This window comes from Pelodiscus sinensis, chromosome 2, assembly GCF_052426305.1.
Source record: "Pelodiscus sinensis isolate ZL-2025 chromosome 2, ASM5242630v1, whole genome shotgun sequence".
Lineage (NCBI taxonomy): Eukaryota > Metazoa > Chordata > Testudines > Trionychidae > Pelodiscus > Pelodiscus sinensis.
This window is the reverse complement of record NC_143053.1, coordinates 52,185,079-52,203,705: the sequence shown is the minus strand read 5'-3', so window position 1 is coordinate 52,203,705 and position 18,627 is coordinate 52,185,079. Positions and strand designations below refer to the sequence as shown.

General features: G+C 37.4%; 1 protein-coding gene across 4 annotated transcripts in view; it reads left to right on the top strand.

The window, feature by feature from the left end:
- Positions 1–14,665, top strand: part of ZC2HC1A (zinc finger C2HC-type containing 1A) — a 46,401-nt gene extending 31,736 nt beyond the window's left edge. For 2 of the 4 annotated variants that reach the window (XM_075920483.2, XM_075920482.2), the window contains exons 8-10: positions 2,383–2,502; positions 7,772–7,885; positions 8,734–14,665. In XM_075920483.2, the coding sequence (XP_075776598.1) occupies positions 2,383–2,502; positions 7,772–7,885; positions 8,734–8,920 (421 nt within the window). In that variant the 3' untranslated portion in view covers positions 8,921–14,665. The remainder of the gene's footprint in view (positions 1–2,382; positions 2,503–7,771; positions 7,886–8,733) is intronic. The other 2 variants (XM_075920485.2, XM_075920484.2) reach the window with 1 other exon arrangement.
- Positions 14,666–18,627: the final 3,962 nt, after the last annotated feature.

The window sequence follows — 18,627 nt, the reverse complement described above, 5'->3', positions numbered from 1 at the left end:
TTGGGGAGAGGGGACAGGAAATTCCTGTTAAGCTGCTTGGCATACTCAGATCTCCGGTAGAGTAGTACAATTCAAGTTTATTATGTACTTAGAATTAGAGCTGGGTGAGAAACAGTTTTTCCATCCCATGAGAATTTTTGAGACAGTGTTATGAACCACTCCCCAAAAATTCTGATCAGGTCAGTAGAAACAGCTCATTTAGATATTTTTAAAATATTTAATGTTCATTTAAATTTTTTTATTTTTGTTACATTTTTACTCAACATTCACTTATATTTTGAAACCAAAATTTATTTGACTAAGAAATGAAACTTTGTGATTTAGAAGATGCCTTAAACAGCATTTCAACAACTTAGAAATTTTCTCAAACTATTTTTCAGTTTAATTGATCCCTTTTCGGCAAAGGGTTTCACTTTTGTCAAATTGGCATTTGCTGACCAAACAAGGGTTGTCAAAAATGTATGATTAGCTGTTTAGCATTTCCATTTTATAATGGTAGAAGACAGGTCATGCCTGATATTGACAATGACGCTTATCTGTTCTGGCTAAAGTATGTTGTGTGCTGATTCTGAAGACCTATCCAGTACCAAAAATGCCTTCTCAAGCAGTTCTGCCACAGTCTTTTTAAAATGTCATTGTTTCTGCCATCTATTTTAATTAATCTTTAAGAAATGTTTATACACAGTTCATACACAGCTTTAATTCTCCATTGAGGACTATATAAATACATACACTTCCTGATCTGTTCCATACTTCCAAATGTCATCTCTCTGACTCTGTTGACCTCAAGTTCCCACCAACAAATTAAAGGCTCAATCAACTTGGATTTTTAAGTTCATCTGTATTGACAACCATATTTAGTATTGTTGGTCTTGTTACTTGTTGTATATACATTTTTTGCTGACATTGCATTGAGATAATGTAAGTTTCAAGAACTATGCAGAGCCTTACTGCTTTTCTGTAGTATCTTGCAATCTGCATGAATTTAGTATCTTTAAGATGATACTGTAGAAATGGATAATTGAATGAAAGATAATATTCATATTAGAGAGGTATACAAAGAAAATAACTAATTTTCACGGGTTATTAAAACCATATCAAAGCTTAATTTATATGTTGATGAATTAAGTTGCTATGAAGCCAATACTAAAATTACATTTTAGTACCTTGAACTTTCTTTTAAAAAACGTTATGGATTTTGCTGGCTCTTTATAGGCATATAACAAAAGTAAGGTTCTTTTTGCCTCTACCTCATGAGAATTTTGAAAATTTTGCTTCTGCCTTCTCAGAATTTTAAGTCACATGGCATCCGGGGGTCTCAGTGTTAGACAGGGATGCGAATAAAAGGCATATTGCATTATTTTGATGTTATGCTCAGGAACTCCTGAAATGGGAGAGGGAAGAAAGACCACTTCTCCTTTTTCAGGAAGTGTAGTCTGGAAGAATATAGCATTTTCCTCATACTTGCCCTCTGTTTTATCCCACGGTTTGCCTAGCAAGGTTGGGGTGTGACTCTTCCGAACAATAACCTGCTGATATTAACTCTTGCACACTAATAGTTCCTCAAAGAGGTTTGAGCTAGTATTTCAAAATATTGTGGCTCAAAGAACACTAAGGAACTGTTTCTCCATGACAGCAGGGTCCACATAGATCATTAGTATGCAGCAAGCTAGTATGGGGTAGATTCTTGTTCCAGTTTGCCACAAACTAAATATTTGGGTAGGCAATCTGTCAGTGAAGTTTGTATGAGTTCTGCATGAGCTCTCCATTCTGCTTCATTGCCATGATTAATTTTACTTTATAATGCTACCCAGTTTATTGTGAGATAGTAAATCATTAAATTACACCTTTTGGGATTACCTAGATTTAATAATTTGCATTAATGTGTTGGAGACACTAATCCCAATATCCTTTCTGGCACTTTAGAAGGAAGTGCCTTTTGATAGACCAAGGCTATGTGCAAGGAATACATGTGCTTTTCTGAAAACATTTTTGGAAAAGGCGTGTTTTTTTGGCATCCCGGTAAACCTCGTTCTATGAGGAAGAAAGGATGTTCCAATAGAGGGTTTTTTCCCGACATTTGGCCCCATGTAGACAGGCCAAAAGTTGGAAAAGCCTCTAGAAGAAAAGCGAAAAAAGATACTCAAATTGCAACTTTTCTTTATAGGGTAAATATAGCCCAAGATTGTAAATAACTTCCTGAAGTTAATGTGTTCACTGGGTCTGACTGTACAAGATAAGAATAATTGAATTCAAAAAATGAATAGAGCTGTGATGAGCAAGATAAATGTTTAATTGTGATTACTTGTTTGAAATACTTGCAATAATATAAATGGCAAAGTAGCAAACTCCTTATGAGTCCACCTTTATATATTTTAATAGTAAGACGGACAAGTTAGGCCCACCACTACGAACTGGAAGAGATGTACAAAGGTTGTATGACAGTGATACAAAAACAGACAGTACCATCAAAAGACCAAATGAGTTGTTGCCCATTAACAAGTAAGTATTGCAAATCAGTGTGCTTTATCTCTTTTTCAGGTATGTTCCCCCAAAAGAGTTGGAATATTGAAAGCATTTTGTGACTTTTGAAATATGCAAAACTTTCCTCATAAAGTTATCTGATAACATTGTAACTTACTAGCTTCTCCCCTTCTAAGTGTCTCTGTGAATAATAGACCAAAACCGGGTGTCTTGTGAGAAGGAGGAAATAAATAAGTAACTCTGTATAGGTTTGGTGTATATAACTCTCATATTGGATAAAATGTTTTATAGTCGGACAGAAAACACAGTATAGTGCTTGCACCAGAAGACCTTTTCCACCATTTCTTCCTTTGGCTGCAGCTTATTACATTTACTCTTATTTCAACTATCCCCATGTTGACGGGGTGTATGTCACCTCAGAAAGGGATACATACGGAATGTTTCTAGACAACAAATGACTGCTTATTGGAGCACCTTTTCTTAGAACTCATAGAGTGAGAGTCCTAGGTAGAGCATAGAATCTCCAAAGGATGAATGTAGCTTTCAGAAGTTATTGAAAGTCATATATACCATTGCTTCAACTAGGAATGTAAAATTTCGATTAACTGACTAATCAAATAGTCGATGCAATTTGCAGTCGATAGGGTGCCTCCACCTTTGAAGCATAGTATCAGCCCTAGGTCTGTTGCTACACTTCAAAGGAAAGTGCTGCAGAGAGCACAGGGCCAGTGGTGCTGCACGCTGCGTGAAACCTGGGGTCTAGCCCCTGGCTCCACACAGTGCCACCGCTTTGAAGCACCCCCTCTTCTCCCCTCTCCCTTCTGCCTCTGGGAGGGGAGCGACTAGTTGACTAGTTCACATCCCTAGCTTCAACATGGTATATAAAATATTTTTCTGTATGTTGAAACAGAAAAAATATACCACTTCAAGGTAACTGGACAAATGCTGATTTTTAAATGGCAAATACTTTTTATGTAATATGTTAAGGTAAATTGCTAAGAAAGAGTTAGTTACAAATAGTGACACATTGCAAAAATATACAAGAAATGAATATGACTTATTGAGGGAATATTTTGAAATAATAAAAGCAATTTTCTGACAATAATTGTTCTCAAAGATGCTGTTTTAATTTTTAATATTTAATTTTTTAAAAATGTAAGACTACTTAGACAAAAGAATTAATGGTTGAGTGGCTAAAGTTTGATATCAAAAGAAAAAGAACACTGGTCCTTTTTCCTGAAGTGCGTAGCATTTCTATCTTCTGTTGGATTCGGATGGATGTAGGAGTGCACAGCACCTCTGGAAACCAAGACACTTTAAAAAAATTATGTAGCTGTCTAACATTAAATAGGCCAGTTTGGAAAAATCTGGTGCTAATAATTAGAACAGCAAACATGCTTGAATGACCACCATGCCTTATATCAACAAAGAGGATGTGACCTAGAAGAGAATTACTGACATGGAGAGTATGAACATTTTTGGAGTTCTACTGATGACTAATTTTTGAACCACACATGTACCCTTATAGAATCATCGAAACTAGGACTGGAAGGGACCTCGAGAGGTCATTGAGTCCAGTCCCCTCCCCTCATGGCAGGACCCAGTACTGTCTAGATCATCCTTGATGGACATTTATCTAACCTACTCTTAAATATCTCCAGAGATGGAGATTCCACAACCATCCACAACTTATTCCAGTGTTTGACCACCCTGACAGTTAGGAACTTTTTCCTAATGTCCAACCTAAACCTCCCTTGCTGCAGTTTAAACCCATTGCTTCTTGTTCTGTACTCAGAGGCCAGGAAGAACAATTTTTCTCCCTCCCCCTTATGATACCCTTTTAGATACCTGAAAACCGCTATCATGTCCCCTCTCAATCGTCTCTTTTCCAAACTAAACAAGTCCAATTCTTTCAGTCTTCCTCTCTAGACCTTTGATCATTCTTGTTGCTCTTCTCTGGACCTTCTCCAGTTTCTCCACATCTTTCTTGAAATGTGGTGCCCAGAACTGGAAGCAATACTCCAACTGAAGCCTAATCAGAGTAGAGCGGAAGAATGACTTCTTGTGTCTAGCTTACAGCACACCCTTGTAGTTATAATGATCAACTTTTCTTACTGGAGAGCTTCTTTTGTGATCTTAGTATCTAGACAAACTCTACCAGTATACTTGTTTTTATTGTCCTAATATGAATAGTCCAACCATATGCAGAAATGTGTCTGTGTCCACTTAAGCTACCCAAACTAATAATGTAATTTGAAGAATTTGTGGTGGAGAAAGTGGACTCTATAAATTCTACTCTTAGCATGCTAGCTGTAGTCAAGGTCGTCTAATCATTTATAATCCCCCTGTTTTCAGTTGCTTAAAACTTTGCCAAAGTTTATCCATTTGGGCTGAAATGTTCCATTGTAGTTTTCTACCTCAGGCTGCATTTCTTGTTCAATTTCAGTCAAAATTGTTCTTCTACTTCAGTGAATGAGATTAGAGAAAATTACATTTTACCCTTTAAAAATAATTGGCAAACTTTTATTAGAAAAACTCCACTCCCTCCATGATTTGGAAAAGAAACTGAAAATTTGATGTGGGGGGGGGGGGGGGGGAGCTTTGTGACAGTGAAGTGCTTTTGAACATCCCTGTAAAAAAAAAAAAAAATCTGCCCAAGTTACAAGCTTTTGACAAAAATCAGTTTGCAGATGCTTGTGTAAAAGCAAAAATCTGATTCCACTTGGATTGGGAGTTGTGAGGTGGAGGGCAGAATAGAACTGGTTGGAAGGGAGGCTGAGACTGGGCGCTGTGTGTAGGAAGACTGGAGCTGGTTGAGGTTGAGTAAGGAGAATTAGAGCTTGGAGGGGAGAGGAGTACTGGTACTAGCTGAGCAAGATCACTGGGAGCCATTGAGGAAAATATCTGGGACTCAGGAGGTGATTGAGGTGGGGTGGACGGTAACATTGAGATTGGATGATGCACTGGGTAGAAAAGTGGGTCTGGCCGGGCAAGAAGAAGAAATAGTTCTGGGGGAATTGGGAAAGAAGAGACAAAACTGACAAGGAGCTTGATTGTGGGGAGGGAAAACTTAGAACTGGCTGGATAAAAACAGTTGGAAAAATAGCCAGGGAGTGGGTAGCCAGGGAGTCATTAATCATGTGATCAAATATTTTTTTTCCCACAGGACTCTAAACTCAAGTTCACAGGACATATCTGCTCTGTGGATTAATCAGGGTTGCAGAAAGTTAGTTCAAGGACGTTGTGGTCTGTAGAATGCTGAGGAAGTGGAAGATGCATACTGTTTGTAGTACTGGGGCAGGCCCCAAACTAAAGGCCTACCCCCTCAGCGAAAGTGGAGAACTGCTAGACTCAGACTTCAGCTGATTTTTGGGGACAGCAGATGAAAGAAACAGGATTTGGAGTGAGGTCAAAGATTAAATGAGAGAGCCGGCCTCTGGGGGGGAAGACCGAGAGAACCCTGGGCAATGCCCTCTGCTCCTCAGAGACTTTCAGATGAAGGTGCATAGTGAATGAGACAAGGGCTAGCAGGATGAGAAAGGGGGATCATATCATTGAGAAAGCTGAATGTAGCTGGAGATCAAGGATTGCATCTTTGCATCTGCCACAGAGTTCCCATATCATCCTTGGCAAGTAACTTAAGCCAGAATTGTGTGTGAGTTTTCTGGGTGCCTGACTTCTTCACAAACTGGGTCTTGATTTAAAAAAGTGCTGAGCAGTCATTGGTGCAAGTGAAGTCCATTGGTACTGTGCTTTGAACAGTCAGTTCCTAGATGTTTCAAATTGGGCATCCAAAATTAGGGGATATTGTTTATCTTCATGCCTATGTGCATCAGTTCCCTATGAGTAAATGGGGCTAATAATTCCTTGTCATCCTAGAGGTGTGTAATGGAAATATATTCTTTAATGTTTGTGAAGCACTCATACTATAGTGATGAGTTCTGTAGACAAGCCCATGAAGAAATTAATAATTCTGTATTCAGAGCTGGATTTGAATAGTGTGCAATAGTGAGGCCTATGGTCACATATTGAATGATAAATAGTTGTTCATAAATTTATTACTCATGCACTGCATCTGGCAGAGATCCTGTGGAAAAACAAATATGTGATAATGTAATTAAAAACTGTATAATACTGCATAGGCACAAGGAGGCTAAATTAAGGTTGCCCAGGCAAACTATTCTGGCATTTCCAAAATATTGAAAGCTTGACTTTGCAACCTTAATAGTGTACTTGGAGCTAACTTTTTGTCTGTAATTGTGGTTGGCTTTTTTTATTAAACAATGCTTTTATAAAGTAATCCTTACAATGCTGTTGGTAAGTAGGTAGTAAACAGTGCTTACAGACAGTAGTACTAAACAAAGTTTGCAATCAGCTGATGTCACAATTCAATCTGTGAGCTGGGGCTTTGGGCCAAATTTCTCCCTGGCCTCAGTGGGTGGTTATCAGACCAATTCCCTAACTTTAGCATTTTCACAGTAGTGTTCAGCGCAGTGGGTCCAAATCACAGAGTTCAGGAATCTTAATCTGCCCTTGGTTATTACTGATGAAGGTACCTTTTAAAATAAAAGCTTATGCTATGCTCTTGATACCAGGGCTGCTCAGGGAGAACACCATAGGTAAACCTGCTCAGGGATAGCATGGCTTGTCAGTGCTCTAATGTTCCTCTGCTTCTTCAAAGGGAGCAACTGTCTGGAGATAAGACTGGGACAGGGCAATCCTTTAACTGGGTATCTTCATCCAACTTCCCGTTTTCTGTGGGAATTCTTAAGAGAGTTTCTGCCTCTATGTTGTTGCATTATTAAACTGAGTCATTTGACAAACCATAAAAGATGAGGTCTGCTTCCCTGTTGGGTAAAAGTTATCCCCTTGTCACCTTGCTTAAGAGGAAGAGGCTGGACCAAGAGGGTATCATCGTCCTTCACAATCTGCCTAAAAACTCTGCCATCCTTTCAAAGCCACCAGACAGTTGCTTTTGGTTCTTCTAGAAAGCCCTAAGAGAACCATAAAATCACTTTTAGCCTGGCAGTTAGTGTGATGCAGAATGAAAAGTTGGGAGCAAGAGTGAAATACTTTACCACCATTAGCTAAAGGGGTTGTAGTATTATCATAGCTGATTGAGGTCCTGGCACTTGATAGTCCTCAAACCTTGAAAATCTTTCTGTAGCTCTTCACTCCCTCTTTGGTGGGTTAATGAGGTTCTGCTGTTCTTACAAAATATTGGCAATGTTGTACCTGGACAGTTTATTGAAACTTTTTACTTCATTGAATATCTACTCTCTTCCAGAGGCAGCACCATGAAAACTCGAATATCAACTCCTCCAAATATGGCAAAAAACACAGCCACAGGTGCTTTAGTAAACAAAAGGAAAATCTATAATGCAGACAGCTACTCAAGCAGGTAGTTTTTAACTCTGTAATCTTGTAAGTAAATAGACATTTTAGGGGAATATCTCTGTACAAGAAATGATGGGAAGGGTGATGCACAAACTGTTATGGGAACCTCTTAATTCAATATTCTTAGTATGCTTTGTAAATTTAGCATATTTGTGTTATAGCTTAGTGTAAAAGTAAAACTTCACCTATCCAAGTGTGTAAGGTTCAGCATTTCTTGTGAAAAGGTTATGAGAGAATAGGATGATTCTTTCAAACTAAATGTAAGGTTTATTTAAATCAATTATTGATAACTGAAGAAGAGAAAATATGGAGTTTGTAGTTCTAATTCCACACGATCTGAGATGTTTTAGTGGTTGTGATTTTCTGAGGTTCTCAACGCCATATATTTCCTTAGATGTTAACTGGAGTTGTGCGTGCTTGGAGCCTCTGAAAATTAGGCAGGATATGTGTCTTTAAAAAATCACAGTGCTATTTCTTTTGCTGTATACCTGCATTCTTTTAAAGATATATTTAGCATTACTTTTCAACAAAATCTTTGGGGGATCAGTGATAGAATTTCTAGTTAGAATAACTAATGACACAAATGTGTTTTTCCTGCTTCTAAGATTCTGGTGTTTTCTTTAATTTTTTAGTTTTACTAAAAATGTTTTACTTTTAATTTCAAAGTTGGTAGCATGTTGGAAAGGGTGTACAAAATGTTATTTCAAGTAGTCTGGCTGATTGTCCCCGTCATACCAAAATTAGTCACTTCTTAAAAAAATAGTAATTCTTTGCAAAGGGTTAGAATGGATACTTATTCCAGGCTACACTGTATTAAATTATACTATGAACATTTGTTATCTGATTTTTCAGGTCTGATGGTAAAATTGGGTATGATAGTGGAGACTATTCATCCTCAGTTAATGGAGGAAGTACAAAAAGCAGTGATGAAAATTCACCTGTACAGTTATCAAAATTTTGCCATGAATGTGGAACCAGGTACCCTGTGGAATGGGCAAAATTCTGCTGTGAATGTGGAATTCGAAGAATGGTTGTTTGAATGCATTCTTAAAAGCTAACAAAACAAAAAGGAAGAAATGTAGCGCTTCGGTTGCCTATCACAGCATGAAATGCTAGAGCACTACTTCCAGTTATAGTTCGTGCTGCAAATACGCTGAAATACCATGTTTTAGTAACTGAGTGCAATCCCTTTGGTTACATAATTATTTATATATAAATATATATACTGTATATAAAAGTAACAGGTATCTAAAACTGTGCCATTCAAGGACACTCTAATCTCCGGAAAATATTTTAAGCTGAAATAGACATGTGTTTGGTAATTTAGCAAATAGAAATGGATCACTTTGTATAATACTAGGATGTAAAATATTCTAGCTATGAAACACTTGGGCTAAAAAAAATGCTTCTGAGAAGGAATCACATATACTTACTGGACACTTACTTAGAAACTGTATTTTAAGGAAGTATGAAAACTGCACGAGCAGCTCTTAACAACTTTCTAATTAAAATTTTAAAAGATTGTCTTTGGTTAAAGAGATTAAATATACTATTCTAAAGAGATTCCATGGCTATTTACTGGGTGTGCTTCTAAAAGATTTGTTAAAGCAAATGAACTAAAGTGCTATGTGAACATATTGTTCACTTATGCAAAGAAAAATTGGATTTCTGTATATCTCCCAACATCACCTTTTCAGATAAGAACCAGTGAAGTTTTACATATCGAAGCTAGCAATATTGAACCAGGCATTTAAAAAAAAAAAAAAAAACATGTTTTTGATAATATCATACTTTCCTTTCCATAATTGTCCTTGAGTCTTATCCAACAGCTCCACTCCCAAAGATGTCTACAAGTTCCTACTCCCTCCACTTCTTTTATAAAAGGAAAGATGAAATAATTTACTCCATAAATAAGCTTTTATTAGATATGTGTTGAGATTTTCATAAATGTTTTCTAATAGAACTTGTGGATAGCTTTATAGGATGATTATCATAGAGGATGAAAATAAATTGTACATTAATTTTTAAAACAGCCCTTATAATGTATGTACCTGATATTGTAGGTTTTGATAGAAGTCATCACATCCTTTATTCTTATCCCTGTACAATAGGCACAGCCATGTATATATTGTGGCACAATTATACTTCATGGGATAATATGTGAATATTGAATTATTTTGTCTACAGTTACTGCATTCTCCTGGGCTGTGTACTTCAGCCACTGAAGTTAATAGCAGAACTCTCATTGACTTCACATTGACTTAACTTTAAAATTTGTAACATGGCAAATAGGGCATGTTTGAAGGGCAGTTTAAATAACCAGGCTGAGTTTCTTAATCTGTGTCTAAATTTAAATGTTTTTGTTATGTGACATTTGTTTAAAGTATTTGTTTTTCCCTGGGAAATCAAACATGAAAGAATCTAATTTTGCCTTTCCCAAATTAATTGTGCTATATCTAGCCCAAAATAGTTACTTTTAATTCATTGCTGCCACTATTATAGCATGAGTATGATTTATGTTCCGGTGGTATATTGAAGCTTTCTGCCACATATGGTATAACACTGCTGTATTTTCAATTCATGTTCTTCAGAGGTACTAGTCATATTTTGGAGACTACAGATAATGGGGCCAACAACAAATGAAATGTTTGATATTCATTATGTACATACTCATCTCTGATTTTTGTGGATCTCTTTAGGGACTTAATTAATTCTGTCATTTTGTGGGCCCAGACTATTATAGATATTCTGTGATGATCAGTTCAGTGGTACTGAATTGTTATGTAATTTTTCTGAGAAATTAAGTGCTTCTAGGAATTGCCCCTTTATATGGTGTATTGACATTTTATGCTAATTCTAAAATAAAGCCACTGAGCTGCCCGTGTTTAGTGTGTAAGAGTGAATAACTGTTACATGTGGTGATGTTAAATAGGTAGACTTGATGGATTTTAACAAAATTTGGATGCTAAAAATAAAGATGTATAGCATTTTACTTTTGGCAGTTTGATATATACACATGGGAATTACAGTTCTGCATTCCTTGTGGGGACAAACCCCAATGGAAAATCTTCCCTAGAATCATATTAATGTCTGTTGTCCTTTTGTGAGCCGTCTACTCTCGTGTGAATTTCACCTCACTGAAGTTGTTGGCAGTGCCCAGAGGATATAAGAATGGGACAAATATGGATTCATCCAAGAGAGACTGAAGGTTCTGGAGACCCACTATCTGATCTCTTTAGTTTCTGTTCTTGTATTTGTTGGCAAATAAAACGTTATTTTAAAAAATAAACAAATGATAGCAGCCCATAACTCGTGAGCCAACTGCTAATTACAACGTGTGCCTATAGTATAAAGGGAAAGTTTAGCAAGGAAACAGATTAGTTTCATGATTCTGAGGATTTTATTGTGAATAATGGGAGAAGTGAAGGAACTATCTACAAAATTACAAAAAACCTTTAAAGTCTGTCCTTTTGAAACCATACATTCTTTTCCAATTCAATGCATACAATATATGGATTTATGGTAACTGCTTTTTGAGCTGTTGCAAAATGCAGTGCTTGTAAGTCAGGTTTCAGAAAATTCTCGGGAAGTTAAGCACCATTTTTTCCTTTTAATTGATATTTGTGTGTATTCTAAATTTAATTTAGCATTACAGCTCAGTAAATTTGAACCTAGATAACTATTGACAAAATGTAACACTTCCTAACATGCATGTTTGAATAAAGACATTGAAAAAGATATTAATAAAGACATGGAAAACTCTAGCATAAGATTTGGTTATCCAGTTTGTTGCTGCATACTGAGGCTATAGTCCATGTGTTTATATTTATCAAAATTATTTTATTAAGTAATATTACAGATTTTTGAAGTATCTATTGCTATGTAGAAAGGACTGCATTGCACACTGTAGCAGCACAGACTGCTGCCTTTCCAACCAAATGATTGTTAGCAAACAAAAATGCAATAGTTTTCATAATACTCATTAAAGAAGCTGTTTAAACAGAATATGAAACATGTAACAAGGAATGTGGTTAAATACAATATAAAAAGCAAGAAATAAGCCTGGTGGTTGAAGAGAGATTAGTGAAGGTCTTGGAGGCTTAGTGTATATCTCTCCAAATATATGTGTATGCATATGTCCTGCTTGAACTCAAAAAAGTCATTATCCAAAATTTAATGTAGCTAAGTTAATAATTTTTAATTAAAATGGAGAGAGGACTAGAGGAGGATTATGCACCCTAAAACTGCTGAATAACAATATGCACAGGCTGTATATTTAAAACATCTCCAAATAATTCTGTTGTAACTCCATGGGTACATGTATTACTTTCGCCTTTATAACTTTGATGACTTTTACTGTCTACCATATATATTGTGCTCTTGTAAAGGTTCTCTCATTCTGTAGGAGGGCATCAGTGGAAGGATTTCTCCATGAACATCCAGCTCTGAGGTGTAGGTTTATGGTACGTTCCTGCATGAAGATGCTGCCATGCCATTCTTCCTTGTCCTGAAGATGTTGAGTGCTGCCTCTTTTGAGAGTTTAGATTATGGATGTTAAAATCTATTTAAGTAACTGTGTAACTGCTGAAAATGTCAGCGGTTAGAGGGTGTGGGGCGGCTCCGCAGGAGCCAGTGTGCACAGGGAGTCAGCTTTTTAAGCTGACTTTCTGCACATACTGGCTCCTGCCTGCCCTCCCCCACCCCCCACCCCCCTTTGTTGCTGCCTCTTCTACAGAGGCAGTAGTGCGGGGTGGCAGGTGGCTGCCTGGGAACCAGTGTGTACTGGGAGCCTGTGTGTAACTGAAGGCTCATTGGTTAATCGTGTACACAGTTACACTGCCACATTCCTAGTTTAGACTCTCAGCACCTAGTACTAGGGCCATTAGAAAATCATTTCTGTGCCAGAGAAAGCAGGTATCAATCAGACTTAGTGTCTTATCTGCCCATCTGCCTCTCTATTTCCGTTTACTTTATCAACTCCTTGTTCTAGCTTACATTTATCATTACAAATGAACCTTTCAGGCAGATATTTTGAAAGGGATTTGGATTCCCCAGTACATTTCCTTGGGTGGCTTTGAAAAAATCTGAGTCTTCAAGATTTGTTGCCCAGTAATAAGGCCCAGCATAGTGTTCGGAGCTCTCCATGGTGCTCTGGTACTGAATCTGCTCCTTCAGTACATCTAGTAATCAGTCATGCATTGCATAAGCTACAGGGAAGGGAAGAGAGTTTTGACTCAAAATGCATTTCAGCAACAGCCCCAACGTTAGAACCTCATGGAGAGTGTCTGTTACTGAAAAGAAGCAGCTCAGTGCTGACGGGGGCAGGGAGGAATAGGTAAAGACAACTTTGATCATGATGGAGATAGAAAAACAGAATCTCTCTGTAGTAGCTTAAATGCTTCCTGCTTGCATCCTTCATGACTAGTCTACTGAATACTAAATCAAATAATGTTGACTGAATGCTACAAAAATCCCCTAGAAATTATAGTTATCAGTCACATTTGAGTCTGTATTGTATGAGGAATAAAACACTCCTGGTAGAAGCTCCTGGTTTTGCTAAACAGTAAAACTTAAATAGGAACAATGTTTTGAGCTTGTAACTGAGAGTCAGCATTGAAAATGAATGTACTTTAAATGGTAGTTTAGGAAATTGAGTGGATTTTCTTTGCCTGCCCCAAAAAAGAATTGCTTGCCTGGGGCGAGTGAGTAGAATTTTTCAAGACTCATTTATCATTAATCTTGGGGTATGTATCTCTTAAATTCAAAACATAATGGAGTACAGAATTCTATTGCATTTCAATAAGCATAGCTGATTCCAAACTAAATTAGCCTATGGTACGTTGGTTTTTTTTTTAATTATAAGATAAATCATGGACTTACGTTAGCCCTATCTTTATATAGTAATAAATTATTAGCAGTGGTTTGTAAATTAGCACTCATTTAGCTCCTTGGTATTTTCTTCCTAGATGTACATTGCACAATGTGAGGGTTGACTAGTAAATATTTCCAGATGAAAAATTAGTTTACTTGTTTATTGTTTATAAATATTAAAGTGCAAACCTGTTACCATGCTTATGGACACTAAATAGAACAACATGTCACAAGAAATTGAAAAATTTAGATTTTCCCTTTACAAATATGAACAGTCTTCATTTGATATATATTAATTCAAAAGAAAATTATTTTCCCTCATGTAAGTAATAGCCTTTGAGACTTAATCAGATGAGTTTTGAAGTTTCATTCAATTCAAAATGACTAATGTAAATGTAGTTATAGAATAAGAGCAGTCTGTGCACCATTTCTGGTATGGGCTTTTGGCAGAAGTAGTGCGTGATTTGCAAATGGTGAAAACTCCAGTAGGTACTTTTTGTCTCCAATGCCACTCCACACTGCTGCCTCTGAATCAGTCCTCTTTCAGGCACTGGCCCTGGCTGTGGGGTGTGTGTGTGTGTGTTTCATATGTGTGTCTTCATAAGCCAAAGTACCCATTTATGTATTTTATGCCAATGTTTCACCTGTTTTATATAAATGGTTCGTTAATGTATCTGATATTATTAGATATCATTATTGTGTCTGTCATTGTTTCTGCCTGGCACTTGAATTCAATGAGTATTCTCAACTTTATCACTATTAACAGTCTGTTTTCTGTTAAATAGTTTGAATTTTTTGATCACTTATATGCTGTTTGAATTCTAAAGTGTCAATTTGCAAATGTACTTTGTAAATAGCTCACGCAATGCAATTTTTCCAATTATTACCAATAAAGCAGTTATGCCAGATAAAACACTCTTGTATGCTTCTGTATTGTCAAGTGTTAGTTGTCTAAAAAAGTAGCCTAGTGTAGTTTAATACTGTGTGTTTGAATCATATAAGTCATTTGAATTTCTAGGGTCTAAAGGAAATACTTATACATGGGCCACATAATGTCTGCTTCTGATATTTGGGCCATCCATTGTCTTCTCTAATGAGCTGAGAGATAGCTAAAATACTGCAAGTAAAACTTTCAAAAGCATATCAGTGAATTTCATTGAGAGCTAGGCTCCCACATGTCACAGTCCACTTTCAAAATAGGACTTAAAAGCCCTTAAGTGATTTAGGAGCTTGAAAATTGTATCCTGAATTTTAATTAGCATTTATACAACTCTTGGAAGATACGAAGTTTGGTCTGAGAAGAATTACCATTATCATGTTTCTACTACTGAGTATGATCAGTTTATAAAGAGCTTTTAGGGTTTTTTCTAACAGTGGACAGAGAGAGTTATTTTAGTACATAGCCAATAACTCATATCTGTGTTGAAAAATTAAATCTCATTTAAACTCCAGGAATTAAGATCAGCATTTTTAATTTCTCTACTTAATTCAGACTATTAGACATAACCAACTGTTTGCATAGACAAACCCTGATGTAGTTTTATTCTGTCACACAAAGTAAATGCATTGTAGGTTGCATCTTCCAAAACCGGAATTTTCTAGTCTGGCATGACTGTACCTTGATCAAAGAACCCTGGTAGCCTAGTGGCAAGACGGCAGTCCAGGAGAGGCCAGGCTGAAGCAGTGGGGCACTAGCTGGAGCTGGAGCTGGCAGCTCCCAACAGCCTGTGGCACTGGGACCAGGTTGGGGCAGACCATTGCAGTGCAGGATTGGGCCGGCAACAGCCTGTGGCAGCATGGGGCTGAAGCTAGAGCCCTGGGCACCCTGCAGAAGCGGGACCAGAGCCTCAGGCTGCCTGAAATCTAAAGAGCTGGTCCTGGGAGGGAACCTAGAGTCCTCTTCTGTCCAGCAGGCAGGGAAGACTTCTTCTCCCACCGCAGTGAAGAAACAACAGCAGCAGACAAAGATGCCCTGCTCATGGTGAGAACCAATTCCCTGTCTGCTCCCAGAGGGACCCTAATCAGATACCCTTTTGTGCTGCTTATGCTGCTCACCTAACCTTGCTAAATTACTAAAATCCTCTTCTGATCAGACCACTTCTTTCTGTGCTTTGTTTTACTTAAAACAAAAAACTCTGGTCATCCAGGAGAAGTGCCTTCTGTTACCCTTTAAATTTTGTCCGAGAAATAGAAATCTGGAAATTGGTTTGCTAAGTAATCTTGCAAATTTCATTTCCTGCGAAGCTGTTCATTCTTGGGAGCAATTTTTTTTTTTGTTCTATTACAGCAGCTACTGAAATTTATAAACTGGAAGTGAACAAGTCAAAGAATGCAAGTCATCGTGACATGCAGGGCTGGTGGTGATTCAGTAACTATGGCAGTAAGATACAGGCAGAGCATTTATTAACAAAAACAAACAGCACAAAATTATATAATTTCTCAAGTAAGAATTATTGCCACCTGCTTGTGCGCTCTATTATGATAATATTGATAAGAGAGTCAAAGGAGCTAACATGACCCTACAAGTATACAAAACAGCTGAACAAAGTTTGAGGCTTCATATACAGAGACCTCAGCCTGCTTAGTCCCAAGGAAAACATTCCATTATAAAAATCCTTCAGAACCTTTGATTAAAGATGCAGACAAAAAAAATCAAGCATTTGAAATGTACAGTATTAAATAAGGCTTTCATTTTATCTACCACTTTTTTCTTTCAATTTACAGTTATTTTGTAATAAGGGAAACTTCCATTTGACAATCTTTTAGAGGGTGTATAAGATGGTAATGTTCTTTTTGAGGACAAGCGAACAAGTTAATTAAAATGGGCTGGAGCTGCTGCTGTTGCCATCAATCCTGCTTCTTTTAAGACTAAACAAGACACATGCATGCATGGGGAGAGGGGAGAGCTAGAAAATGCAGCTTCTGACTGATGCACCACCCGATTTTGTCCACCAGTTACACCTAGGGTATGTCTAGACTGCATCCCTCTGTCAGCAGAAGGATGCAGATTAGGCAGGTCTACATTGCAAATGAGGCAGGGATTTAAATATCCTGCACCTAATTTGCATTAAAATGGCCGTTGTGTTTTGCCGACTCAGCACTTTGTCAGCAAAAAGCAGCAGTCTAGAGGGGGATCTGTAGAGAAAGAAAGCCTTTTTCGACAGATCCTGTAAACCTCCTTGCAGGAGGCATAAAGGTTCTGTCGAAAAAGGCTTTCTTTCTCGACAGATCCCCCTCTAGACTGCTGCTTTTTGCTGACAAAGTGCTAAGTCTGCAAAACGTGGCAGACACTTTTATGCAAATTAGGCACGAGATATTTAAATCCCTTCCTCATTTGCAATGTCAATCTGCCTAATCTGCATCCCTCTGCCAACAGAGGGATGCAGTCTAGACATACCCCTAGTTTCTGACACATGCATTTTGGTTCATTAATTTCCAAATCCATTCTTTTCTGTGGATGGCATAAATACACTTTTTTGTTTGGACTTCTCAGTCTTTCTGTCTTTAAATGTTGCTAATTTTTGTAAACAAGTTTAGGTAACTGTCTGAGTTGGAATTCTGTTAAATAGAGTACAGGCCTTGGCACACCTACGGATAGACTTCTACTGAGGACTGTGCTAAAGCACTGCACTTGGACTCTCTTAGTGTTACCACAGGCTGCTGTTAGTCATCCGATACTTTGCGATTTCAATTTCACGGGAGTAGTTACTCATCTGTGCTCTTTCCAGTTTGTCCCTGTTGGGCTCTCATTTGCTAATGGCAGTGTTGAAACCTGTTATTTCCTGAAGTGTTGTGGTAAAGGAAAATGGAAAAGGATAAATCAACCATTCAAAAAAAAAAAAAAAAAAGCAGGTTTCTTCACTGTGCTGTATTGAAAGCTTCAGTGATGTAAAACTGATAGAGAAAAAAGGAAGATCAAGTGAGTCCCAATTAGGTGACTTCTGCAGCTTATGCACACACACATATACAGCTACCTCAGTACTTAAAAGGAAACATTGCCTAGGTTCCTAGAGAAGTGAAAAGTTTCACCCAACCTATAGAACTCATATCTAGGTCCCTAAATATATGCAAATATGGCAATGGCATGAGTACGCTGTCATCCTGACAAATCAAGATTGTGGAGGCCCAAAATGAAAACAAGAAAACCCAGTATTTCCTTCCTCTTGTAACACCTCTCTAATTCTCAGGAAGGAAGATTAGATTGCCAGACTATTTCAACAGCTTTTGATATACCACATGACTACCTAGGTTTTAATCTGAATAACAACATGCTAGCCAAATGTGGAATGTCATCTGCTCTCTCTTAAAGGATTGGGAGAGAGATCTGGGGAAAAACACTTAGGAGTATTAAATCTGCTATGATAATAGTTGCTGCAAGAGTTATTGAGTCTTCTTATCACAGGTCTTAAATGAGAGTTTTCCTTCTAAATAAGTCCTAGAGTTGGTAAACCCTATCTATTTTTATACCCTTTCTTTACCTTGAATACAAGAAACTTTGGGATCTGAAAGGAAAAATAATTAAATCTGAGTTCTAGTCCATTGGTGTGAGAGAGATCTGAGGCAGATATTTTTGTAGGATTCAATATGGATTAAATGTGTATAGTTAATAGGATTATCTGAGAACAGAAATCCATAGTGGGTGGTAAAATTATGATCAGGTTCTTGGATTATTCTAATATTAATTACTGTTTGCTGTGGATCTTGACTTTTTCCCTTGCCTGACCATGCTTTTCTAGAGTCCTGTGTCTTTGAGATTTTGTAGGTAATTTCCTTTTTAGAGATTAGTATGGACATTCTTGTATCTTAATCTGGGCAACTGATCTTTAAGATGATCTATCCTCTGTCCCCCCTCCCCCTCCCAAGATTTTAAGAAGT